Source organism: Mastigoproctus giganteus, chromosome 9, assembly GCF_048544385.1.
Source record: "Mastigoproctus giganteus isolate SK-2022 chromosome 9, ASM4854438v1, whole genome shotgun sequence".
NCBI lineage: Eukaryota > Metazoa > Arthropoda > Arachnida > Uropygi > Thelyphonidae > Mastigoproctus > Mastigoproctus giganteus.
This window is the reverse complement of record NC_143583.1, coordinates 162915673-162940866: the sequence shown is the minus strand read 5'-3', so window position 1 is coordinate 162940866 and position 25194 is coordinate 162915673. Positions and strand designations below refer to the sequence as shown.

The window sequence follows — 25194 nt, the reverse complement described above, 5'->3', positions numbered from 1 at the left end:
TTGTACTCATCAGAGTCATTAGGCCTATAACACACTCCTCTCATTTTCCCTTTCCCAGTGTTTATGTCACTCCAAACAGACTTAACATATCCCCTGGTGTGAACGAGAATGATGGATGAATGGAACAAAAAAAAAAAAAAAAAAAAAAAAATGTAAAATGTAAAACTATAAAATGTTTTCTTTGAAACATAGGGAAAAAAACACAGGAAAAGAGATCCCTATGTAAGAAAGGCATAAAATATAAAATGCAAGAAAAAAAATACAAAACAAAATTGGTGTGTGAGTGAATGATGAGCAAATGATATTAATTGCATGTTTTATTCCAGCCTCTCCACTGGATAGATGGATGGCCATGGGAACCTTATGGATCCCAAGGTCATCCATACTGTGACAGTGGCCACTTGTGCTAGCCCAGGCCAGTATGGAACTACGGTATCTGATGCGGACTCCATACCATAGGGATCTCTTTTCCTGTGTTTTTTCATTCCTACCACCTAGGGTGGTTGTGCCTCCTTCCCCAATCCCTTCTCCCTGGGTTTCCCTATCCTATTTTTGCCTGGTGGCTGACCCCACTACCCTCTTTTACTTCCTCCCCCTCTGGACCAGGATGGCTTCCTGTTCCAGGGAACCCTTTACTCTCACCTCTTTCCAACCAGGTAGGCTCCTTTGCAACAGCCCCCTCTTTTTCTCTTCCCCTTTTATCCCACTTCTGTCCATCTCCCCTGTTTCCTTTCCAATAAAATTTTATTTTATTTTTCTCTGGGCTCTCCCTAGAAGCCTAGACTACCCCAGGGTTCACCCTGCCATAGCTATTCTTTCCTGTGGTCCTAGCCAGCCTTGCCAGGGCAGTGACGGAAACTGGGGGTTAGTGGCTCTCCACAGGTTCCCAGGCTAAGTGGCCAGAACAACGACACAACCCACACTAATAACTCACAAAACACATTAACACACACCCTGGCCTTATACAGAGTATTATATTCTACACAGAGTTGAGGGAATCCCCCAGTGCTGTCAGACATAAAACACCGTCACTATGTCTCTGCATTCTACATTCCACCGTGGTTTTAGAAATGGTGGAATCTGGGTCGATGGCTTCGGAATTGTAATTGCCACTGCTTAGACCAGGGATCGCCAACCTTTTCATTGTGATGGACTACTTTTGATATTAATTAAACGGTCGTGGGCACCAAAGAATAGTGCATTTATTAAAGGTTTTACATTGAAAGATATAAACTAGAAAATTAATACATACATTACATACTCTGTCATATATGTTATTTTATGATTTTACTTTTTTAAATAATAAAATAAAATTTAATTAAAATTAATGTGAAACTTGTGATTGCATTTCTTAAATTATTGAATGAAAATATAGAAAAGCTTGCAAACAATCAATTAGATGTACATCTGTAAATCTAGATCTATTCTTTGACTTTATGAACTTCATGCTAGAAAATAATGACTCACAGAGGTACATTGAACCAAAGAAAGAGTTCACCACTAGTGCTACATTTTTTAACAAAGGATACTTATTCTTCACCTGATTCCAGAAGTCATTATCTTTTTTATATGATTGTAAAACAATGTCACTTGAAGGTTAACAATTCTGAGTTCAGTTTCTGCAATGTCTGTTTTAAATAAGTTTCCAATTAATACTGAAATCTCATAAATATCTACATTGTTGAAGGGATTTAGAACATATTTCACAGCTGGTTCAATTTTCTTGAAATCCTGGAAACGCCATCTGAATTCCTGCTTTAGCTCTTCCTGATGTTACACAAAAGGCCGAATATTAAAACTCTTTTCAGTGGCAGTTTTGATAATAAACTTTTTCAAATAAGGGCAGTGTAACAGTGACTTTTTTCTTATGTCAGATTCCCACAAGTTTAGTTTACCTATGATTGCACTGATTAAACTAATAATTTCAGCAATATTCTTTTCTTGTCCCTGAAGTTCAAGATTTAATACATTAAATTTCAGATTCATATGAGAAATGCTAAATCTAGCAACCAAGTATGGTCATTAAGTTGCTGATATTCCTCATTTCTGGATTTGAGAAATATTCGAACTTCGGGAAGTAACACACAAAATCTTTCCAGAGTCTTCCTGTACTTAACCATCATATTTTCATGTGCAATATCAATTCTGAATGAATGAGATTCAACTTCTTTCAAGAAAGATCCTGCGGTGACCCTACAATCCAACATGGTCCAGGGATCTACAGCACAATCACTCCAATTTTTCACATGAGCACATTTCATGTGCTCATGTGAAAAATGTGCTCTATGGCGGGCACACGGTTGCCAATCCCTGGCTTAGATGATACTTTCTGTGATGTACTTAACTGAATCATTAATTGGCTCCTTGCTGTGGTGGTATTAAACATTGCCAGACGTTTCAAGGCATTCCAGTCAGTCTGATTGATCTTCCACTGGGGTATCTTAGACTGGTGGCATGGACTAGCTTTACAAAGAGTGAATATTGCCAGGAAGTGATCGCTACCATAAAGGTTGTCTTCAACTTCCCGTGTACAAACGGAGGAGAAAAGGGGAGCATATAGAGAGGTTGATCGGAGTATATATACGGGTAGACACACATGTGGAAAAAAGTTTTAGATCCCACATTTTGAAGGGCCAGTCATTACTTTTGAGAATTTTTAGTACATGAAATGTATGTACTAAAATGATTTATTCCCTTAATGAATTTCTACCTATCTTCTACCTATGAATTTCCATCCTTTTTTATTTTATTGAAAAATTTAATCATTTTGTGATGTACTATTTTCATGAGCATCTAGAAAACACCTTTAATACTGTACGTGTGTATGTGCTCACCATTCTCTTTTACTAGTTTAATTTTATATTTTATCCTAGACTTCATATATATGATGCCTATGATTGTCTTGGAGTGGAATGTGAAGTTTATTTCAGGAATGCATTTTCGTAAGGATGAATGCTGGATGATAAATTTATTTATTTTCGCGGCAAAGCAATTAAGGCATCTGTAGAGTTTCATCTTTTTCAAAATCTCTAATAGGAAGGTGATTGGGAAGGGGGGATAATTCACATTTTTTCTTGTTTCCAGTCAAGGTCTTATCAATGCCATTGTTTAAGACAGTGGTGCACAACCTTGGTGTCAAGTCTTTTTTTGTAGTATGCTTGAAAAGGGCTGTTGTTATTAGCCACTCATATTTGCAACTTGATCAAAAGATTAGCTAGCTATCTGCTTTAAATTGATATGAAAATAATCCATGCTTGAATTAATAATGCACACTACACTTTACCAGTATGTACGAATGTACTTGTATGTGCAGCATTTGTGAAATAAGAATGATCACAATGCTGTAAAATTTAACCCCAGGGGTTCACATCTGATGAGTATGAGCTTGGCACACCCAGGGTCCTCAGCTGGATAATCATTCTTCTCTTTCTCAGTGATTCCCTTCTACTTCTCTCTCTCTCAGGAATTTTTTTTGACTGGTGCAGCATAAGCTTCAGACTTCCTACACCATACAGCTAATAATAATATACTTCGAACACAAATATATTTAGTTTCAGTAATTAGGTACAATTCGCTTTTATAACACTAACTAAAATTGCTTCTTTAATTTTGTTTAAAATCAGTCAAAATCTTCTTTAATTATGTTTAAAATTAATTAATACCAGCATCTAAACTGATTCCCATCAGTTTGGGTAGCCTGTGCAAGTCATTGACACAGAGGCCTAGAATGCCACATCACCCAGAATCCCTTACCATTCCATGCCTGATTGTGTCACTTGAAAGATCAGTTAGGAAATGGTTAAATGCCAAAGGTCTCAAGAATTGAACTATAGTTAGCTAATCTTACATGAAGGAAGATTTTTGAACTGTTTCTTATTTGAAGGAGGTAGGTGAAATTTGAAATAGATTATATCTAGACTGTGCAATAATGGAAAGTATGAAAAGAAAAGTGATGTCCATGTGAAATTGGTGTGCTGTTCTTTGCTGAACAACCAGTTTATTCAGATAGTAACATGGTACAATGTACATATCATGTTGATCAAATTTTCTGTTTGATGATCATGGACATCAGTAATATGCTTGAAGCAGAAAACTGCATTGTTATTTGCAGAATATCTTGTATATATGCAGCATGTTTTGTATTGCTATCCTTCAAGTCCATGAAAGTTCGAATGTTTTCTTTGATAAATGTTCTCCTTAAAATAACCCCACAACCGGCTATTGTATGAATTGAAGTCATATGAATGAAGTGGCTAAGAAAATAGTGGTTAGTCAAACTGGAAAATAGTAGTGAACTGTGCAGTCATTACAAAATGTGCCACAAAGCAACTGTCACTGGATGAGCTGTATTGAGGTAGTTCTCATCTTTCATGAAACAGTTGTGCTCAAGCAACCTTGAAGAATAAGAATAGCAAGCTGGATGATGAGGGCATAGTAATATTCACCAGTCACAGTATGCAGCCTTCTTGTCATAGCCTATCAACCTTAAACACCTTCAAAGAAATAGGAACCAGTGACAAAATTATCACCATACAGTAATATGTCGAAGATGCATTGGAATTTCATAGTCCATAGACATCTTAATAGTATTTAGATACATAATATCAAATCCCTAACTCAAATATTTTTAGGTGAAGGTAAATACTTATTGACCACCCCTTGATTATTTATGATGATGTATTTTTTATTTATTTATTTTTTTTAATAATTTCCTTTATTTTTATAGCGGCCTCCATTTGGAGCTAAGAATGATTCCTCTAGTAAATTTTGGCATTTCCGTGATATAGACCTGATGTCAAAGAAATGCAATACAGATCCTGTCTTCCTCGATGCTGACCTTGGTAAATTCATTAAAGTTATTTATATATCACTCTATGTATATAGCTAATCCACAAAGATGTAACTTTTATTTATTGTGGCAACAGTACACTACCACAGTGCAAAACTACAGAGAGCATTGTTGTGATGCATTTTTTACTTAAATACCATTATATTACAAACTCTAGCAGCTAATATATATATATATAAAATGATTTGTTTGGATTTACGTTCGTTCAAACCCTTCTCCAAAAGTTTGAGCAAACATAAACCCCCAAATTTTTTTTACACATTTATTGGATATATGTTAATCTAATACATAGCAAAGGTTAGGGCGAGATGTTGAAAATGTCCACCACAATCATTCACACACAAATGATGCTTTTTATCAACAGCTCGGCATACAGTGGTGCATATGAAATTTTATGATTCCTGTTGCGTAAATAACTGTACACTTCTTCTTTAAGTTATCCCCATATGCAGATCTGTGTTTAGACAGAAACCTGAATGTGACTGCATCCAGGGGTACAACTCTCAAGGAAAAACAAAATTAATAATATTAATGGAACTTTTTCATGTAGTGAGCGAGAGCAGAATTTTCTTGTTTGCTTAAACTATGCTTGTTTGCTTGTCTGCTTAAAAGTCTTGACATGGCCCTACCCACATTAAAAATTCCAGATGTGTAAGATCTGTAGAGGATTTATGAGCACTCTCCAATGACCTATCCATTGTTTGCAAAATTCAGTATCGAAATAGCCAAGAACATTCATGTGAAAGTGTGGTAGTGGTGCTCCACCCTCCTGACAGTGCACCTCTATGCCTGGAGTGCTTTGTATTCCAGGAAATACATTATCAAGGTAACTTTCCCTGTAACAGTACCACTGAGAGTAAGATTTTTGCCACTTCTTGGTGTCCTTTTCCTCAGAAATTTGCCTTTGTTGATGTTAATAGTGTCATACCCTCCATTGTCATGTAAAAAAGTTAAGATGTGCCTAAAATTTGTTCCACAATTACTTTTCCACATTTTAAACTTTTCTGACATTTTCAAGCTTTTAGACTCATTTATAAATGTTTTTTTTTTTTTAAATTCTTCAAATGTCACTTATTCTCTATGTCAATCAGTCACTGGTTTACCTAAAACACAGGAATGTTAAGTGTGTATAAAAGTTGCATTTCACATGAATTATTTTACTGTATATTCATAATGTTATTTTTTTTTTTATTTTTATTTTATTTTTTTTCTGTTTATACTCCGGCACGACAACCATGTCAGTAGAGTTTACAATAAATCGTCAATACAAATATTTATCGTATTTAGTAGTCACGGGCTTGAACCCCGGTCCACTCAAGGAACGCGTGCTATGCACTCTCGCTCCTGACCACTGGGCTACGTCAGGCCTGATATGGCTTATGCATCTGAACATTGATGGTAGCAATCTTTTGATTTTGTTATGAATTAGCAAAAAATTAGTTAAATAAAATTATATTTACCTCTTATATTAGGGCATACAGCATAGTATTATATTGGCATAGATTGCCAACTAAGAGTAGCACAAGTTAAAAGAGAGGATAAGGAATTTATGGTTGTTTTTTTTTTTTTTTTTTTTTTTTTTTTTTTTTGGTTAAGATAAATAAAATAATTTTATTTTTATTGCTAGGATCATTGAGCAGTTGGCCATCACTGGATATAGTATTACTATTAGTAATGGCCACATGGTGCAAGGAAGCCTATGGCTTATACTGCACCAGCCAAAAAAAAATAATAATAATAAATAAATAAATAATATAAAATAATAATAATAAGAAGAAAATTAAACAAAAAAAAATTAATAAGAGAAATGGAAATAGACAACCTATGCGTTTCACTCCTCCCATAGGTAATTATCCAGCTGACGCTTGATTTTCCCCAAACTGTCAGCCTCAACCACCCATGTAGGTAACTTATTCCAGTAATTTATAACTCGCTGGCTAAAATAAAACTTCCTGCAATCCAGTCTAAACATCTCCTCACATAACTTGAAATTACGGTCCCTAGTTCTAGAATCATTTATAACTGTGAAAATTTCGTCCTCATTCATTTTACTTATGCCTCTCAGATATGCTTCTCTTATGCCTTAAACACCATGTATATATTAAGTGCAATAGCATCATTAATACACAGCCATTTCTGAATTGACAGAATATTTATAAGGCAGCATCGTTTTAAGTTATATCTCATATTGTGAATACTGCCTTATAAATATTCTGTTAATTCAGAAATGGCTGTGTATTAATGATGCTATTGCACTTAATATATACATAGTTTAAACTTGCTCGCAGCTTGAGGCTTTTAGCCCTAAACGCATCTTAGCCTTAAACACCACAATTAAGTCTCCTCTAAGGTGCCTAGTTTCCAAGCTCTGCAACCCACGTGTTCGAAGTCTTTCCTCATATGGATGCCCTTTTGCTGATCTCACCAGGCAAGTTACCTGTCTTTGGACCCTTTCAAGAAGCACAATGTCTTTCTTTAGGTGCGTCTCCATACTTGAACACAGTATTCCAAGTGTGGTCTAACAATAGCCTTATATAACGGGTTATGGTGTTCTTATCTCTACTAGCAATTGTTCGATAAATCATCAATAGGACACCATGGGCCTTCCTTGCAACCAGTCTACAATGCTCGGAGAACTTCATGTCTGACTGTATTGTAATACCCAAGTCCTCTTCCTCCACTGCTGGCTTTAGTTCAACTCCACCAAGTGTATAAGTTAGTTTGGGGTTACTGTTCCCCAGGTGCAGTACCTTACACTTTGCTGGATTAAAGCATAGATGCCATTTTTCTGACCATCCCAGAAGTCTATCTAGGTCAATCCTGAAGAAGCTCTGCTTCTTCAGAGTGTTTTTTTATGTTTTTATATTGGACATGGATTCCTTGAAACTCAGAATTTATATTCACTTCAAAGCATGTGTGAGTTTTTTTTAAGTATGACAGCTGCAGCTTGTTATTTTAGATGTTATCATGAATTGGAGAAAAATAAATGCAAGGGAGATACAAATTAATATTTGGTGAGAGTAGCATGAAGATAATTTCAGTCCTGTATTTAATAGAGATGTCCTTAGCCATAGAAAACAAATTTTATATTTATATATTGTGCTAATATTATTACTGGCAACCTGATGCAAAGAAGCAAAGCTTATACACAATATATAAATATTGTGTATAAGCTTCAATAGGACACCATGGGCCTTCCTTGCAACCAGTCTACAATGCTCAGAGAACTTCATGTCTGACTGTATTGTAATACCCAAGTCCTACTATCTGCTACCCAGACTTGCCAATAATTTGTCCAAATACTCTTTAAATTTATTCAAACTATCCACTTCCATAACACAAGGAAGTTTACTCCAACAGTTACTCTTTAGCTAAATGCAAATTCCATATATCTGTTCTGCACTATCCTTTTTCAATTTTAATGTCCCCTTGTGTGGATATGTGTCATCAGAGAAGGAGTAAAGTTGCCATCAGCATTTAGTTTACTTAACTTGACTTTTAAAGCCTTATACACTTTAATTAGGTCACTATAAAGATGCTTAGTTTCCAGACATTTCAATTTACAGAAGTCCAGTCCTGGTAAGAATAGCATTTTGTTACTCTTTGTACCCTTTCTAACAGATCTGTGCCCTTCCTAAAACAAGGCTTCCAAACCTCTATGCACTATTCCAGATGTGGTCCTAAATATTGCCTTATACAATACAGTCAGTCCTCGTATAACACGATAGTTGTGTTCCTAGAAACCCTCGTGCAATGCAAAATCTTGCAATATAAACAACAGGCCCTATGAGAAAAGTAGGGTTAGGTGCCGACCAACCAAGATTGAACACACATTTGTAACCAAAACATTACTAAACACAATAAATAATTGTAATAAAATACTTACGTATTTTATTACGACTATTACGTAATAAAATATTGCTAATGTTTTTGTTTCTATCATAAGCAAACTTGTTTTTTTTTGATTTTCTATCCAAACAGATAACAGCCGTTCCATTTCTTTCATTTCTTTGTGTCTTAATCTAATGGATTTTAATTACACTTTGAGTCATTCCTGCTATGAAAGTTGTTTTTATTTTCTCTGCATTCTTTATAATTCTCAGCATTGCCTCATTTAGGTCTGTATCACGTGCAATATCACATGGTCTTTCATTTCGCTCAAAGCATTTCACAATTTCATATTTTTTCTCTTTCGACAGAGGCGCCATAAGCCTTACCGGGGAAACCCCGGTGGTCGGTGTGATTTTGGCCATAAACGCTAGTATGAGGCTACTACAAATTTTCCCCGGTAAGAATTTTTTTACCCAGTCCGCCTCTGTTTATCGATTGCTTTTCTTTTTCTCTCTGAATCTGCAGTGTCTTCACCAGGACACTTCCTTTTTACACCTTTTAAGTATTTTACTCATTTTTAGGGAATAAAGCACAATTATAAAACGAAGAGGCACGCTTGATACACATAAACAAAGCTGTAGCAACTGAATAAACAACAGTGTAAAGGCAGAGATACACTACCAACACCTCACATTTTACTAAAGCACATTTCTAGGGGTTACTACCATAAAACAATAAAAACAATTTCCAGTTGCGTTTCTGCTAGTGGAATCTGTTATAAACTGGTAGTAAACTCGATCTAATTGCATTTGCGATTATACCGATAGCTGGAATTGTGTTGCTTTTTACATTATTATGGTGAAATGTGTTTCCCCTTCACTGATATAAAAAACAAATACATTTTCAGAATCTTCTCTTCATTCCTATCGTGTTGCGTTCAGTTGGGGTGATTCCGCATTCGACTGCCATTTATTGTAAACACAAAGGCGAATCGTGCATAAGCGAATTCGGTTCGTGTTATATAAGATATCGTTCCCCTGTTTATAAATCATGTATGATCGAATTCGTGTAGTGTAAACACGGGTTATACGAGGACTTACTGTATAATAATCACCCCTTTGTCCCTGCTGGCAAAGTTCCTCTATATCATTGACAGATCCCCCCCATGGGCTATTCTAGTAGCCTTTTGCACTGCTCAGAAAATTTCATGTTGATACTTTACCAGTAAGTCGTTTTACTTATTAAACAATATTATCAATATTAAACCAAACCTGTTTCCACTATTTAGCCCATCTACTTAGTTTATCCAAATCTTCTCTAATTAGCATACCCTCATTAACCACTGTACCCACCTTTGTACTATCAGCAGACTTAGACATCAAATTTGAAATGCCTACATCGATATCAGTAATAAACATGAATGACAGTAAACAGCTTAAGACCAATCCTTGTGAAACTCCACTCATCAAATTAGTCCAAGAAGAGCTGTAACCATTTATATCTACCCTTTGTCTCCTACCACTTCATCTTCATTTTATTGGCACCTCTGTAGCCAGGTGGGAAGGAGCAGCAGTGCGTAGCACATGCTTCTTGATTAGACCGGGGTTCGAGCCCGTCACCACCAAATACAGAGGATGCGGAAAAGGTCAAGGGAATGACCACCTCATATTCCCGGAGCAATATGGCCTTAGTTGCTAATGCTTCTAAAAACCAACCAACCAATCTTCCTTTTATCCATAGTAAACTGCACCTATTGCCATATTTCTCCAATTTATACAACAATTATACATGAAGTGCAGTATCAAAGGTTTTACTGAAATAAATGATGTTAAATTAATCTTTGCATCTAGTCTCTTTATGGCAACATCATACTAGTTAATCAGACTGATCAGTAGTGCTCTTTTTGTTAAAAAAATAGGTGCCGGTACTTATTCTTTGCTATCAGGAAAAATTTAAAATTAAAAGGATATAAAAAGTATTCTAAAAAATATTTTTCCTGATATTGTTACTTTAGTAGTAATGTTTTTAGAATAAGAACAACAAATTAAGTATATGAACATAGTTTATTAAGTATAAATTTATTATTCAAGTATATAAAAAAATAAGTAAAATGCGAGTAAAATAAGGAAAAAATAATAAAATAAATAAAAATTATTTCATAAGAAAGTTTTTGTACAATATTCCAAATTTTTATTAAGTTCTCATCTGACACTCTATGCCAGGGGCCGGCAACCTTTTTTGAGTGAAGAGCCATTTTTGATCTAATTAAAAAAAAAAAGAGAGAGAATCCAAAGAGCCGCACACCTCAGCTCAAGCTGGGAGGAGGGAGGAAGGCAAGAGTTTTTTAAGAAATGGAATAGTGGGAAGGTGTTTATTAAAAATATATATATATATATATTTTGAAATATTTATTAATACTGAAAAAAACGTAACAAACATTCAATTAGGTATGAATTAATGTGACTTTTGCTGATGAACTTCTTGAGCGAGTCTCTCAACATCATGCAAGTATGTCGTAATTAAACATGCTGAGCTTTAAACATGCTCGCATTTTCAGATGACGGTTTCTTGATTTATTTTTAATATAGTTCATGTTCAAAAATATTTGCTCGCAGAAATACGTCAAACTAAAAACTGAGAAGTCCAAACGCAAATATTTTCAAATTTATATATGAGTCCAGTAAGTTATTCTACGCATCGAACACAATTTGGTCTGCATTTTAAACTCGTCTATCGCCGTCCATTTCTGTAGAATTGCAAGGGCAGCCTTTTGCCTTTACAAATCCTCAATTTCAGTTTTAAGGCATTTTAGTCTTGCACTCCACACGTCCTTGATTTTTAAGTCCTCTAACTCCATTTCAAATTGTGTTTCATGTGAGCTGTAAAGTTAAAGAACCGCAGTTACGTGTTAAAAGAGCTGCATGTGGCTCGCAAGCCACAGGTTGCTGACCCCTGTCCTATGCAGACTTCTTTTCTTCCTCCTTGTGTGTCGGATGCTGAATGACGTTTCCGAAGCAGCCATGAATCGACATATTTTGCTGGATCGAAGCAGGTCAGTGGTGAGCCTACAATTTTAAGAAACACCAGTTTGGGTTTTTTTTTTTTTTTTTTTTTTATAGGAGCATTAGCAACTAAGGCCATATTGCGCCGGGATATGCGGTGGTCATTCCCTGACCTTTCCGCATCCTCCGTATTTGGTGGTGATGGGCTCGAACCCCAGTCTAATCCAGAAGCGTGTGCTACACACTGTTGCTCCTTCCCACCTGGCTACGGAGGTACCTAGAAGAAACAACAGTGATGAAACTGTTCTGTCATCAACGAAGTGCTGGCAATCAGATTTATTTGTGAAAATCCTCATTCACATTCACTCGATGAAATTGGTATCGTACTGAGACCATTCATCATATTCCTCAATTCTTCAGAAACCTTATCAATTAGATATCCACGAATTGCATCTCTTTCATTTAACTGTAACCTAATTTACAATTTTCTAACTTCACTTTCACCAAATGCCAACAATTCATGTTTTGAAGGTTTAAATACCTTCGTTGTCCTTGTTTTCCATCTCTCATCATCAGTATTGTCACTAGTTGTTAAATTTGAATTTTTTTTTTTTTGAAACTGTTGAAAATGTGAGTGTCATTTGGATATTCAGGTACTGTGACCATGTAAACAGAGATAGGGAAAATTTATGGAAAAATGTGGATAACACACTTCCACGTTATCCACATTTTCCGTAAATTTTAAAAGAAAATCACCCTCTCCTAATTCTTCAACAGGGCACTTACAGTTGATTCACAGTGGTGTCCAACCTACAGCCCGCAAGGAAAATGAACTAAAAGAGTATTTTAAATTTTGTTAATTATCAAAAAAATTCTCATTAAATGTTTTGTTCAGTAAACGTAATTGTGTATTGTACTTAATAAAATTTTTGAATATTTTCAATTTTACTTTTACATGCAATGAGATATGGAAAATGTAACACAATAAAGAAATGTAACTTTGAATTTTTTTGAATATGGCCCCTGTACGGGAAAAGGTTGGACACCACTGCAGTAGAAGGTGGGCCAGAGCCCATTGGGAATACACCTTGATCTGCTCACTCTTGACTACCGCAACTCCTCTGTATGTGGGACAGGTGGTCGGATAGGTTTTACCAGGTACCACTAAGTTGTAGAATGCTTTAGCTCTCTTAATTTGCACAGCAGCACTAATTGCCTGAAGGCCAGAAATGCGACCAGTGCATACCAAGTTAATTCTCTCCTAATCCATTCGCTATATGAAAATTTTCTTCGCTCAACGGAAACTATTTTAAATGTAACTTCCAGGGGAAATTCAAAATAATTCACTATAAAAGGACTTCGTTAAACATAGGCCTGACTGAGTAATTTAGAATTATAAAAATGGTTATACAGTTTTATATAGTAAATATCTTAACAACGACGGTAAAAAATGAAAATTTCGTTAAATAATTTTAAGCTTATTTGAATAGTAGGTAAACGTGAAAAAAATTTACGGAATATTACAAACTTCGAAGTGCACTGCATCCAAATGTCACACATCACTGTTAATAAAGGTACCGGTATGCCGTACCATTACGTACAGTCCCAAAAAAAGCACTGCTGATCAGGAATGATCTACCTTTAATCCATGCTGTGATTGGCATACAACTCCACTCCTATCAAGCTGATCTTACCTTCTTTACATTTCAGCTATTGACTCCATTATTTGCCCTGGCACAGAGGTTAAACTTATAGGTCTGTATTGCCTACCTCACCCTTTTAACCGCCTCAATGAACAGGAGATACATTTGCACATCTCCAATCTGTATGGGCCTCTCCTGAATAATCTAAGGATGCTTTCATTATTATAACTAATGGTTTAACTACCTCTTTTACAGCTTCTTTTAATATAATTAGATAAATTCCATCAGTCCCAGATGTTTTGTTCACTTTTAGCTGCAGCAGTTTCTCTTCTACGTTCCTTTCCATTATTATAAAATCAATTTTTAACTCCTAATCTGTATTAGATAGATAAAAAACTTCACGTGTGAATACAGACTTAAAGTACTTGGTGGTCCATAAGGAAACATGTTTTAGCGTAAATAAAAATTTAATTTTAATTAATGCTAGAACAATAGAAAAGAATCAAACTTTTTAAAAAAATTATATCTGTTCAATATGGCTGCCATTTTGATGATGACAAAATTATAGTTTTTTTGGGCACAGAGCAATACACAGCAAGGCACAGTTCTTCAGAAATTTCTTTACACAACACTACACATCCTTCCACTCCTCTCACACTTTTTAAATCTCTGGCCTACACAGAGTTATGCTACACAAACAGAGTACACAATGTGGAGATGGGGGAAATCCCTGGTGCCATCAGCCAACTAACACACTTTGCACTTTGCTGAAGCTCCAGCAGAGACTTGTGCTTATTACTAAATACGTTATCCTTTAAGAATTCCCACAAAAAAGTAATCAGTGTATTAAATCCAGGGAGTATGGAGCATTTCATGGAAACCCTCTGTCTGATTCATCAACCTGGGAACTTTTTTTCCCTAAGGATACACAGACAATCTTTGCATATTGAGATGATGCTCCATCCTGCATAAAAAAGCAATTCTGAAAATTAATTTTGGACTGCATTGGTGTAATTATTTTGTTTTTTAGCAGTCTCTGGTAGCTTTTTCTATCATGGTTTTCTCAAAGAAAAAAAGGTCCAAGAACACACCTCCTGTCCAAATTTCAGCCCAAACTGTCAAAGCCAAGAGCATTTAAATTCTTGTTTAAGAATAAATGGGGGGGGGGGGTTAAGAGAGTGATAAACACAGTTATGATGATTAGCTGTTCTATTTAGTTTATGTGGCTTCATCATACACAGGCCATATAATTGCTATTCCCAGCAGGCCTTGTAATGCCCCCTTGCTTTTCAGGTTACTGTGTTATAAATAGAAGCATTGCAACAATTAATTCCACCTCTGCTTATGGCTCTCAAACTATTAGTCTGTATATCTGTCCCCCAACTAAGTTTTCCAGTCCACCTAATATTGCCTCAATAGCATTAGCAAACATTCTTGCACCTCTTATATTCAATTTTATCTCAACTCTATAAAAACAATCCCTTCTATTAGCAACCACTGACCAAGCTGAGAAAAATTCTAATGAGGCTCATCGTAGAGATTTTGGCAAAGTTCCAGATACTTTTAAATTTAGCTAGATGCACGATGGCAGGCTTAATCGTTAAGGCAGGCAGCTAAGTACTTGATAAGTCCTTATTTAATTCCTTTCAAGATAACAACCCTTTTCTTCAAGAAAATTCATTCAACATAATGTTCAATTTCTGTTTAATTTATTCCTTGCATACACAAATGCATATCCATTACATCCAGCTGCAGGAAGGTCTATGTACATACCACACAGTCCATGCAGTAAGGCCCTGAGTTATAGGAGAACCACTTTTGGCTTTTGACACTTTTCTGACCATCTGTGATGCCTATCCATGCCATCCTGAAAAATCACTGCTTGACACTGATCATTAACTACTCTCCCAATCTTCACGTCAACTGTAAACATTGACATTGTGACCTCTATTTCTTTGTCAATGACATTTATGAAAATCGGAAACAACAGTGGTCCCACAACTGATTCTTGGGGACCTTACTTCTAATATTACACTACTGATCTGAGGAGTAACCATTAATCATGCCCATCTGCCTCCTGCTCTGCAGCCACACTGCAATCCACCTTAGAATCTTACCCATTGTGTTGGAAATTAAAATCTTACAGAATAAAGAATTTTCATTTTCAACACAGTGTGTAAGTCCCCCCCCATTTGGCTAACTGAACAATGACAGCAAAATATTGTCACATGCTTATTATGACAGTACTTCTTAACAAAAATAAGAAATTTGCAGAATTTTTAAAAATTTCCAGCTTTAACACAGTGTTACTATTTTTTGAGAAAACAAAAGGTGAAGAAAAAATTGTTACTGCAAAACTTTTATGATAATGATGAAATAGAGAAAAGGTGAAATCAAATCAGAAAGATGATTTTTCCATCATAAACCCAAAAAGTTAGCAGCCATGAATAAACCATAAATATGGAATATATAAAATACTAGAAAACTTTACAAACAAATGAAAAACTTAATTTCTACAGCATATTATGATGGATAATTAATACTATATGATGCTGTGAGTACTACAACATAGTCTTGAGATGCTAATAAGACTGTGCAACAGCCTTTTTTCCTCAGCATAAATGGCGCTGTGACAAGACAGTCTGTCTTGCATGACTCTATTGACTGTGCTGAACCTGGCAGGATTGAGGTTCATCCTACAAAAGGATGCCATTTCTTTGGTAATATTCTTGAATGCCTCAGCCATTCTTTGTTATAAAAGTGCACTTCATCATCCTGGCTCTCCTTTACAACCTTCAGTTCATTTAAGTCCTCGATTTTTAACATTTTAGTAACACACTCAAGGTCCACTTGATGAATAAGATCAAAGATACTTAGTGCTATCTTCCTTCACTGTATCCTCAAACCCGTGAGGGCTTTTGACAAACTGAGGGCACAGGTTCTGAAACCATTTTTATTTGTTGACATGATCTCATCCCAAGCCTGCAGTGTTTTTTTATTGAATCATAGATGTTATAGGCCTACCAGAAATTCTTTACACCATCCCTGTCTATAGCTCAGATGGCTTGAGCAAATTTCCTGAACCATGAAGGTTACTAAACTTCAGAACCGTTGGTTGCACTGCAGTTTTTTGGTGGCAAAAACACAACTTTGATATATGGATGCAGTTCATATAACTATGGAGGATGACCTTCACGATTTTGAAAGGAATTCCTTTGGCCTGAAATAGTTCTTGAACTAACTGATGAAATAAAGCCTAAAATATGCTTTGAACATGGCAACTGTAACCTAGGCCTTTGGATTTGACAACATGAAGAGACTACTTATTAATGCATTTTGGTGCTCATGGATTTTGCCTGTTATTCACAAGCAGAGGTGTCAACCTGCCACTTTACCACCATGGGGCATAGTTATATGATCCATTTTCCACCTTAAAACTTGGCATTGTTTTTTTCTTTTTAGCAATGAACTGGCCAGGCATTCTTTTCCGGGTAGAAAGCTTGGCTAGAGTGATCTTTCAGATTGCAAGACATTTAAATTTTCTGCTTGTGCCAGTTTAATTTTACTCGTGGCCAAAACACTTTAGTATCTTTCTATTGTCTGTTCAACAGTATTCTTACAAATTTGTAACCTGCTGACACATTTGGTTTTTGTGTAAATAGTTAATTAACACAATTAAATATTTAAATTCTGCTTGCAGTCTGACAGACTACACTATACTATTTGCATAATATTTTTGAGCCATTATCATCATCACTGTTCTGCCAAGAGCACGGCCAAACACAACTCAACAACCACTTCCCTATATCTCCCAAGCAGAGGTGCCAACCTGCACATTACAGTCCTCAGCCTTCCTCATTGTTGCTATATCCACCATCCCCTTAGCCGACCGGGCTAGCCGAATGGGTAAAGTACCTGCCCGGCAACCCAAAGGTCGCGGGTTCGATTCCCGCCTCGGGCTTGGATCAAAGTACTGCAAAAACCTTGGGAGGTGCAATATGGCCACAGAAGCCGATGCACCAACAACTACCAAATCAAAAAAAAAAAAAAAAAAAAAACCATCCCCTTGCAATTTAATCACAGTTTTCAATCTCCTTCTGGGCCTCTTCCTCTTTCCTTCCATCACATCCTTAATCAATACCTCACCTTGCACCATGTCCAATCAAATTTCTCCTCTATCTTCCAATTTTTGACTATATAATAATTGATATTCTATATAATATTGGTGTAAATACACCATAGAAAACTCTTAAACGAAAAAACTACATTTGTAGTTTGAAGGGGCATCATTTTATCTGTATCTCATATTGTGCTCCTCCACAACGAGTTGCCATGTATTGCACTACCTCGAATAAGTAACCCTTCACCAAAGGAGAAGCCTATTGTTACTTATTCTCGGTGGGCACCACCACCCAGATGGCACCGTTTCAAGGCTTGTTGGCCCTTCATCGGTGGGTGGGCAGGCATCCTGATATTGCAGACATGACAATCCAGTTGTGAAGATATGAGAGATGCCAGAAGGTGTACACGATAATGTAACTATATAATATCGGTGTAAATACACCATAGTTAACCCATATATTTGAGCTACGATTGTAGCGTAGAAGGCATCGTTTTAATTGTATCTCATAATGTGGTTGCCTTCACAACAAGATAGCTACTATTGAATTACTTCAAATAAATAACGCTTCTCTAGTAGAGAAGACTACTGTTATTTATTTTCAGCGTACCACCACCCAGACGATCGATTTGAAGCTTTTTGGCTTCGTCATCAGTGGGCGGGTAGGTGAGGACGAAGCCAAAAAGCTTCGAAACGATCGTCTGGGTGGTGGTGGTACGCTGAAAATAAATAACAGTAGTCTTCTCTACTAGAGAAGTGTTATTTATTTGAAGTAATTCAATAGTAGCTATCTTGTTATGAAGGCAACCACATTATGCTATGAGATACAATTAAAACGTTGCCTTCTACGCTACAATCGTAGCTCAAATATATGGGTTAACTATGGTGTATTTACACCGATATTATATAGTTAATTATCAAAACCCATAGGGATTATGCTTAGTGCATTTAATTTTCCAAATGATAATGTAAAAATGAAGATTGATGCAATAAAGCATCATATGTTTAAGAGTGTAAATATTCCATATAATACTGATGCAAATACACCATAGAAAACTCTTAAACTAAAAAGACTACAATGAAGGGCCAACAATCCTTGAAACTGTGCAGTCTGAGTGCACCGTTTCAAGATAAAATTATGCCCCTTCAAACTACAAACTTAGTTTTTTTTAAAGTTTTCTATGGTGTATTTACACCAATATTATATAAAATATTTACACTCCTAAACATATGATGCTTTATTGCATCGATCTTCATTTTTACATAATAATAATTGATATGTAATTAATTTTCAGTTTGAAAATTTTTATTATTACAGGTATTTCTGTTTTTATAAAAGTTATTCAGTGTTATTTTATATAGTTCAAAATATATTCCAATTTAATTGTACCAAAACATTTTTTAGTAAATCTTGCAAGCATCAGATGTAAAAAACTATTGTAGTCTGTGAGAGCATAATGTACTGCCAATGCAACTAAAATCATACCATACTAGTTGAAACACTTGTTCCACGAAATAATCATTCTACTTAATCATGTTGCCAGCACTTTTGGAAACTACTCTGCTGCCACTGTATCAGCGCTTTTATTTTATTTTTCAATGAAAAGGAATGCCAAACAATTCTTGCTTGAAAAACTGTTATGCCTTCTTCATTAAAGGTGGGGGTAGATAAAAAGTTATCTTTACAGTCATAAATATTATGATTATATATATGTGAAACCTGAACTGTTCAGAGTCTAAATTTTTTCTTTATTTTTTTTGTAGATAGTTCAGTGCCAGGAGGTCCAATAGGAGGGCAGACAAGACTCTCTCTTCGAAATGAACACTTTTCCTATATCATTACGTGGTAAAACTTTTCATATATAATTTGTATTATGTAGTTTAACATGATCGATGCAATAAATGTTTTATTCTAGTGTAGTAATTGATAATGTTCACTGTACAGTGAATGAGATCAGAATTACAGCATAATTCTTCATGCTTAATATGGTAAAACTTCACTGATTAAGCTTTTGCATTAACACATTTCATAATAATGGATATCAATGGAACAGCTCTCCACCTCCTACATTACCTATTATTTTCTTTCCTTCGTAAGTGACACTAATAAATAATTCAAATCCAATTCATAAATATAATTAACAGATAGTGTTTTTATGGAATATGTGGAGGGTTACTATAGTTATGGAAAGAAAAATTAAATACAGATGGTTCAATTAAAATATATGCTTACAAAAAAAAAGTTTCCATTGTTTGTCTTTATCCCTTCATTGATTTAGCATACCTTGTAAGTTCTTAACTTTTTTCTTATTTGTTTTAAGATACCATCGAGAAAAAGAAATCTTTTTTATTTATTTATTTTTTTATCATTGTTATTTTGTTTTTGTAAGTTCATATATTAAACTGTATATGCTTTTCTCATCCTCAAATATTAAGTGAGACATTTATGTTTTGGTGGTAAGGCTCATTATAAATAACTGAAATAAATATATTATTTATCGTAATAACAGAAGTTTGGCAAAAAATTTTATTTATAAACGATGGGTGTTTATTTTGATAAAAAGGCTCAGTTTTGTTACACGAGGTTTCCACAAAAGAGGATTGTGTGATTTCTACAATTTAATGAAGATTTAGTAATATAACCCAATACCTCACTGTTCTAAATGCTGCCGATCTTAGCAGATTTTTAATCTTTTTAACTCACAATTAACACTGAATATTTGCATTCCTTAGTAACATAAAATTAGTTAAGGAAGATAGATTTATTCATTTGAAAAATAATTTATGATTGTAAACAAAATTAATAGCCAGTGTCATCAAATTATTCATATAGTTGCTGACTACTTCATCCACAATGATGTATTCTACCAGCAAATTTCATGGATGCCTGTGGGTGCAGCCACCTTGGACCACTTGGCAGAGTTTTACCTAATGGAAAATGAGAAAAGGATTATTCCTAATCATTAGATATTATATGGCCAGTATAGTGATGATGTAATCTTAAGGTGGCCATAGACACCATGGTTTGCCAGAAGGCAGGCATGTCTTCCAGTAAGCTGAAATCTGGATAAATAAACTGGAACACTGAACCTGGAAAACGAGCCTCTGTGCAGTCTGGAATATTTTGATTGTCTGCTGTGGGCATTAATGCAAATCAAAATATATGGAGTGGTGAAGAGAGAAAGGTATGAGATTTATGAAAACTTTTTAAACCCACATGAAGCGCCAGAGAGGTGTCATACAGGATCATCCATTGGGTAATATCCACTATTTACATCTTATTTCAAAATGAAAACAAATCCTGTCAAAAAAATTTTAATCAGTTATATATTTTCCCTCATTCTTTGTGACCTTTTGGCAGCTTTTATTAACACAATTTTCACTTTTGCATTTATGAAATTCTTTTATATAATACAGTGGATTCCGGTTATTTGGGGCAAATCTTAAAAAAACAGAACCAATCGAGAAAATAACCAGGGTTTACTTCGCTTAATTGGGACAACATGCTGTTTAATCGGGGCAGGAGACCACAGCACTGGAGATTACCCTACGATTGTCTCCGACCGAACCAAGTGGTACGGTCGGATTTCTGGAGGTTACAACCATAAAACAATTAGCAGTCGCCTGTTTATTGGGCTTTTCTGTTAGTACAATACATCATATCACGTATATTCTTCCGATTTTCACGTATCATTTAATTTTTTAATTGGTAAGGTAATAAAGGGTAAATTTGTGCTTAATATATCTTTACTTTTTTTATATCCTGTGGATAATATTCATCCTATTTTCGCTAATTAGAATTGCTGTTTAATAGAATGGATAGTAAACTTGATCTTATTGAATTTGCGATAATACTGACAGCTGGAATTCTGTGGGTTATTATGGTGAAATGTATTTACACTTCCATGAAATCTTCAATCATATAAAAAAATTAATTTTCAGAATCTTTTCTTCATTCCTATTTTTAAAGTTTGTAACTTGTTACTCCGTTCTCACTTGCGTGTATCATGTTACTTCCAAGTTGTGTGTGCCATGTTCTTTGTTATTGATTACTTATCTTTTTACTGTTTTAAATTTTCACCCCCACCCACAAATGTCAGTGAACAGAAATGTCAACTAGTTAGTATTTACATATTACAGACTTATTAAATATTCTGATTATCACGTATATTCTTCCGATTTTCACATATCATTTAATTTTTTAATTGGTAAGGTAATAAAGGGTAAATTTGTGCTTAATATATCTTTACTTTTTTTATAGCCTGTGGATAATATTCATCCCATTTTCGCTAATTAGAATTGCTGTTTAATAGAATTAAAGATCAATTCACAAACGTGATCACAATGACCGGCGCTTACTACACATAATATAGTGAACAGTACTTTACACTCTACTATGGTGAGTCAATCATAACGTGATTTGATTGTACAGTGCACCAATTGTAAAGGGGGGGTCCATTGTATTTTTAACTGTTTACGTGAAAATTCGGATAATTGGGGCAGCCGCCAAAATGCACTAGTCCCGATGTGTCCCAAATAACTGGAATCAAGTGTATATAATACAATACATTTAGGAGTATTCAGGAGAGTCAAGTGCCCCAGGCCCAGATATTGTGGAGGGGAAAAAACATGCCAAGCCCAGCAAGACTATTTGTGCTGAGGCTCTTAATGCCCCAAGAATATCCTATCCTCTTGTGTTTTGCAGCAAACAGTAAACTGCCTAGTTCATACAGCGGTTATGATCACCATCCTTCCCACACTGGAAAAGGCCAGAGTTAAATCTTGTCAGTTATGTGAGGAACTTTTATCAGCTTTTTTCACAACATAACCAAGTTATGTTGTGAAACCAAAATTACTTTTGGGAGAGAGTATCAAAGTTTTATCATCCAGAAACTGTTCCCCCCCCAACAAACAGACAAAGAATATACACAATACAGGGTGTCTCAAAAATACACGGCATAACTTCAGGAATGAGTTCCTCATATGTAGACAATAAAAATATTTTACAGGGTGTACACAAATTAGTTAGGCAATTTAGTAACTGAATAATTTGGGAAATATTAATTGTAAGGTACCAGTTCAATGGCAGATGAGTAGTATTGTATCCTAAGTTTCCGGATCGATGGCGCTAGGTGTCCACGTATGAGTGAGATGTAGTTCACGGTTGTTCATCATTCTTTCTGTGTTCTTGTAACGATGGAGACGTATAACGGCACTGAAAAAGCAAAATGCTGTCTGTGGTTTCATGAAACTCGTTTCGCTGTGCAAGTGCAACGAAATTTCAGTCGAGAATACCAGAAAAGGTTTCATTTTCCAACAAGATGGCGCACCCCATCACTTCCACACAGCGGTTACTTCTTACCTCAGTGCTGAAGTCCCGGTTTGGATTGGTCGTGGAGATGTTATTCCATGGCCACCACGTTCACCAGACCTTTCACCCTAGATTTCAGTGTATGGGGTTATATAAAAGATGAGGTTTACAGTCCGCCGCTTCCGACATCCATTCGTGAATTGAAATCACGAATCAGCACTGCACTTGGTTTGATCGATGTGAACATGCTCAGAAACATATAGCAAGAACTGATTTACCAATGGGACATTTGCAGAGTAACGAGATTATCTAGATCATTTTATTCAACCCACCTAATGCTGCATCCATAACATAAGCAAATATTCTAGCACCCCTTCTATTTAAGCATATCCCAATCCTGTAAAATGGTCTCTCATGTTAACAAGCATAAACCATGCTGGGAAAAATTCTTCCCCATGAGCCTTGCACAATCTCTTCAGGGATTAATTAACTGACAAAGCTATTATGTACTTCCTCCTATCATATCTGGGCAATCCAGATACCTTCAAATTTAATCGTAACTCATGGCTTTTTCTCAACGTTACCCCATACCTATTACGTAAATCTTCATTGCCTATTCCTAAAGCATCTCCCATACCAAAACATTGCTGCCACATACCTGTTTCCGTTAGACCAAGGTATTGGAGTGATTCTTCTGTACTGTTTGTCACTGTACCCTCCAACTACCATCTACATGGTATAGCAGGAAACATGACTCATTGGAAAAAGCAACGTTTTTTCCAGTTGTCAGTAGTCCAATGATGCCATTGGTGATAGGCACTTTGGTTAGCATGGTAGTTAGTGTGAGTACCTTGATCAGGCACCTATTGCAAAGGTCCATACAGAGGAGGGGGGTTCATTGGATTGTGGTTGTGGATGCACTGATGGTCATCCCCTGGTTAAAACCCATGGTGTGCTGTTCCACCATTTTCCATATATCAGCTCACACTATGTTCACTGTGACCATTGACCCAACAACTGCTGCTCTGTCATGATCCATCCACTCTTGAAACACCTTAACTACTGCACTCAACAAACAGCCACAATGATGGATCCATGGATATAATACTGCAACTTGACAATTATCCCTTTTTCAAAGTCCGTCAGATCATGCCCCTTGTCCATGTTGATCAAATACTTCATATGGATCAAGTACATTTGCTGGTTCGCATCATGACACATGTGGCAGGAAGGAAAACAGCCAATTGCTAAATACAGGTCATAATTTGACTGGACAGTATATATTACATTGTCTTGTTTGCCGACTGGGTTAGCCGGGTGGATAAAGTGCCTGCCTGGCAACCTAAAGGTCGCGGATTCGAATCCCACCTCGGGCTTGGGTCAGAGTAGTGCAAAAATCTTGGGAGGCGCATTATGGCCATAGAAGCCGATGCACCAACAACTAACAAAAAAAAAAAAAAAAAAAACCAATGTCTTGTTTAATTTTTAGTATAATTAACAAAAAAATGAGTCCTTTGCATTTAATTTAATTTTAAGTACTTGCCAGTTTTTTTCCCTAATTTTTTGTGGGTAAAAATAAGCTGAAGCAAATCAGACAAAGATCTGTATGGCCTTCGAATATTTTGTAGTTTACAAAGAGAAGTTATGCTTCTCTTTGTGACAGCTGTTTATTTATTTGAAAAATAAATAAACAGCTGTTTATTTATTTTTCAAATGTTTATTTATTTGAAAAATAAATAACCAGCCATTAAACATTAACCTCTTACCTTTGATGATAAAACAAACAAGGTAAAATTCAAATTAGTTGGATTGTGGATTTTTATTAATGAAAAACCACGAGATTTATTTTGCATCTGAATTAAATAATTGCATTTAAACTGTCAATAATTATATTGTATTACATTTCTTCTATTCCTACAAATTTTCACATTTATCTCTTTTAGAATTTATCATATTAGAAAATTATTTCTTCATATTTTATTTCACTTAACATGTTTCATTATTTAATATCATTTCTTTAGGTATTCCCTAAGTGGATTTACAGCATTCCTCTGGTATTATCGCTTTGTTCGAAGCTTGCCACTGATGTAAAAAATCACTTTGGGCATTAAATATTACTTCAAATGTTAGAAATAAGCCTTTTTGATAAATAAATAAGAAATTTATTTATCAAAAATAAATATAGTTTGTTAAAAGCAAATGAGAGTGATTGACTGAGGGACTAATCAAATAGTCACCTACTCATCCACTAATCAACACTATGTACTCAGATTTCCACAGGCATTTCCCAAATCAAATCAGTTGTAGTAATTTTAAAGTATCACCATAATAATGAAAAATGAGTCATACAAGGGCAGTTCAAAAAATTTGTAACATGACCAGATGTGCTATTTTGACAATTCAGCATGTATATCCTTGAATAATGTGTCACTTTACTA

At 35.4% G+C, this 25194-nt stretch overlaps 1 protein-coding gene across 1 annotated transcript in view; it reads left to right on the top strand.

Annotated features, from left to right (window-relative positions):
- Positions 1-24892, top strand: part of Surf1 (surfeit locus protein 1) — a 115263-nt gene extending 90371 nt beyond the window's left edge. The window contains exons 7-9 of the mRNA XM_090381071.1: positions 4727-4841; positions 19210-19291; positions 24778-24892. Coding sequence (XP_090237197.1) covers positions 4727-4841; positions 19210-19291; positions 24778-24847 — 267 coding nt within the window. The 3' untranslated portion in view covers positions 24848-24892. The remainder of the gene's footprint in view (positions 1-4726; positions 4842-19209; positions 19292-24777) is intronic.
- Positions 24893-25194: the final 302 nt, after the last annotated feature.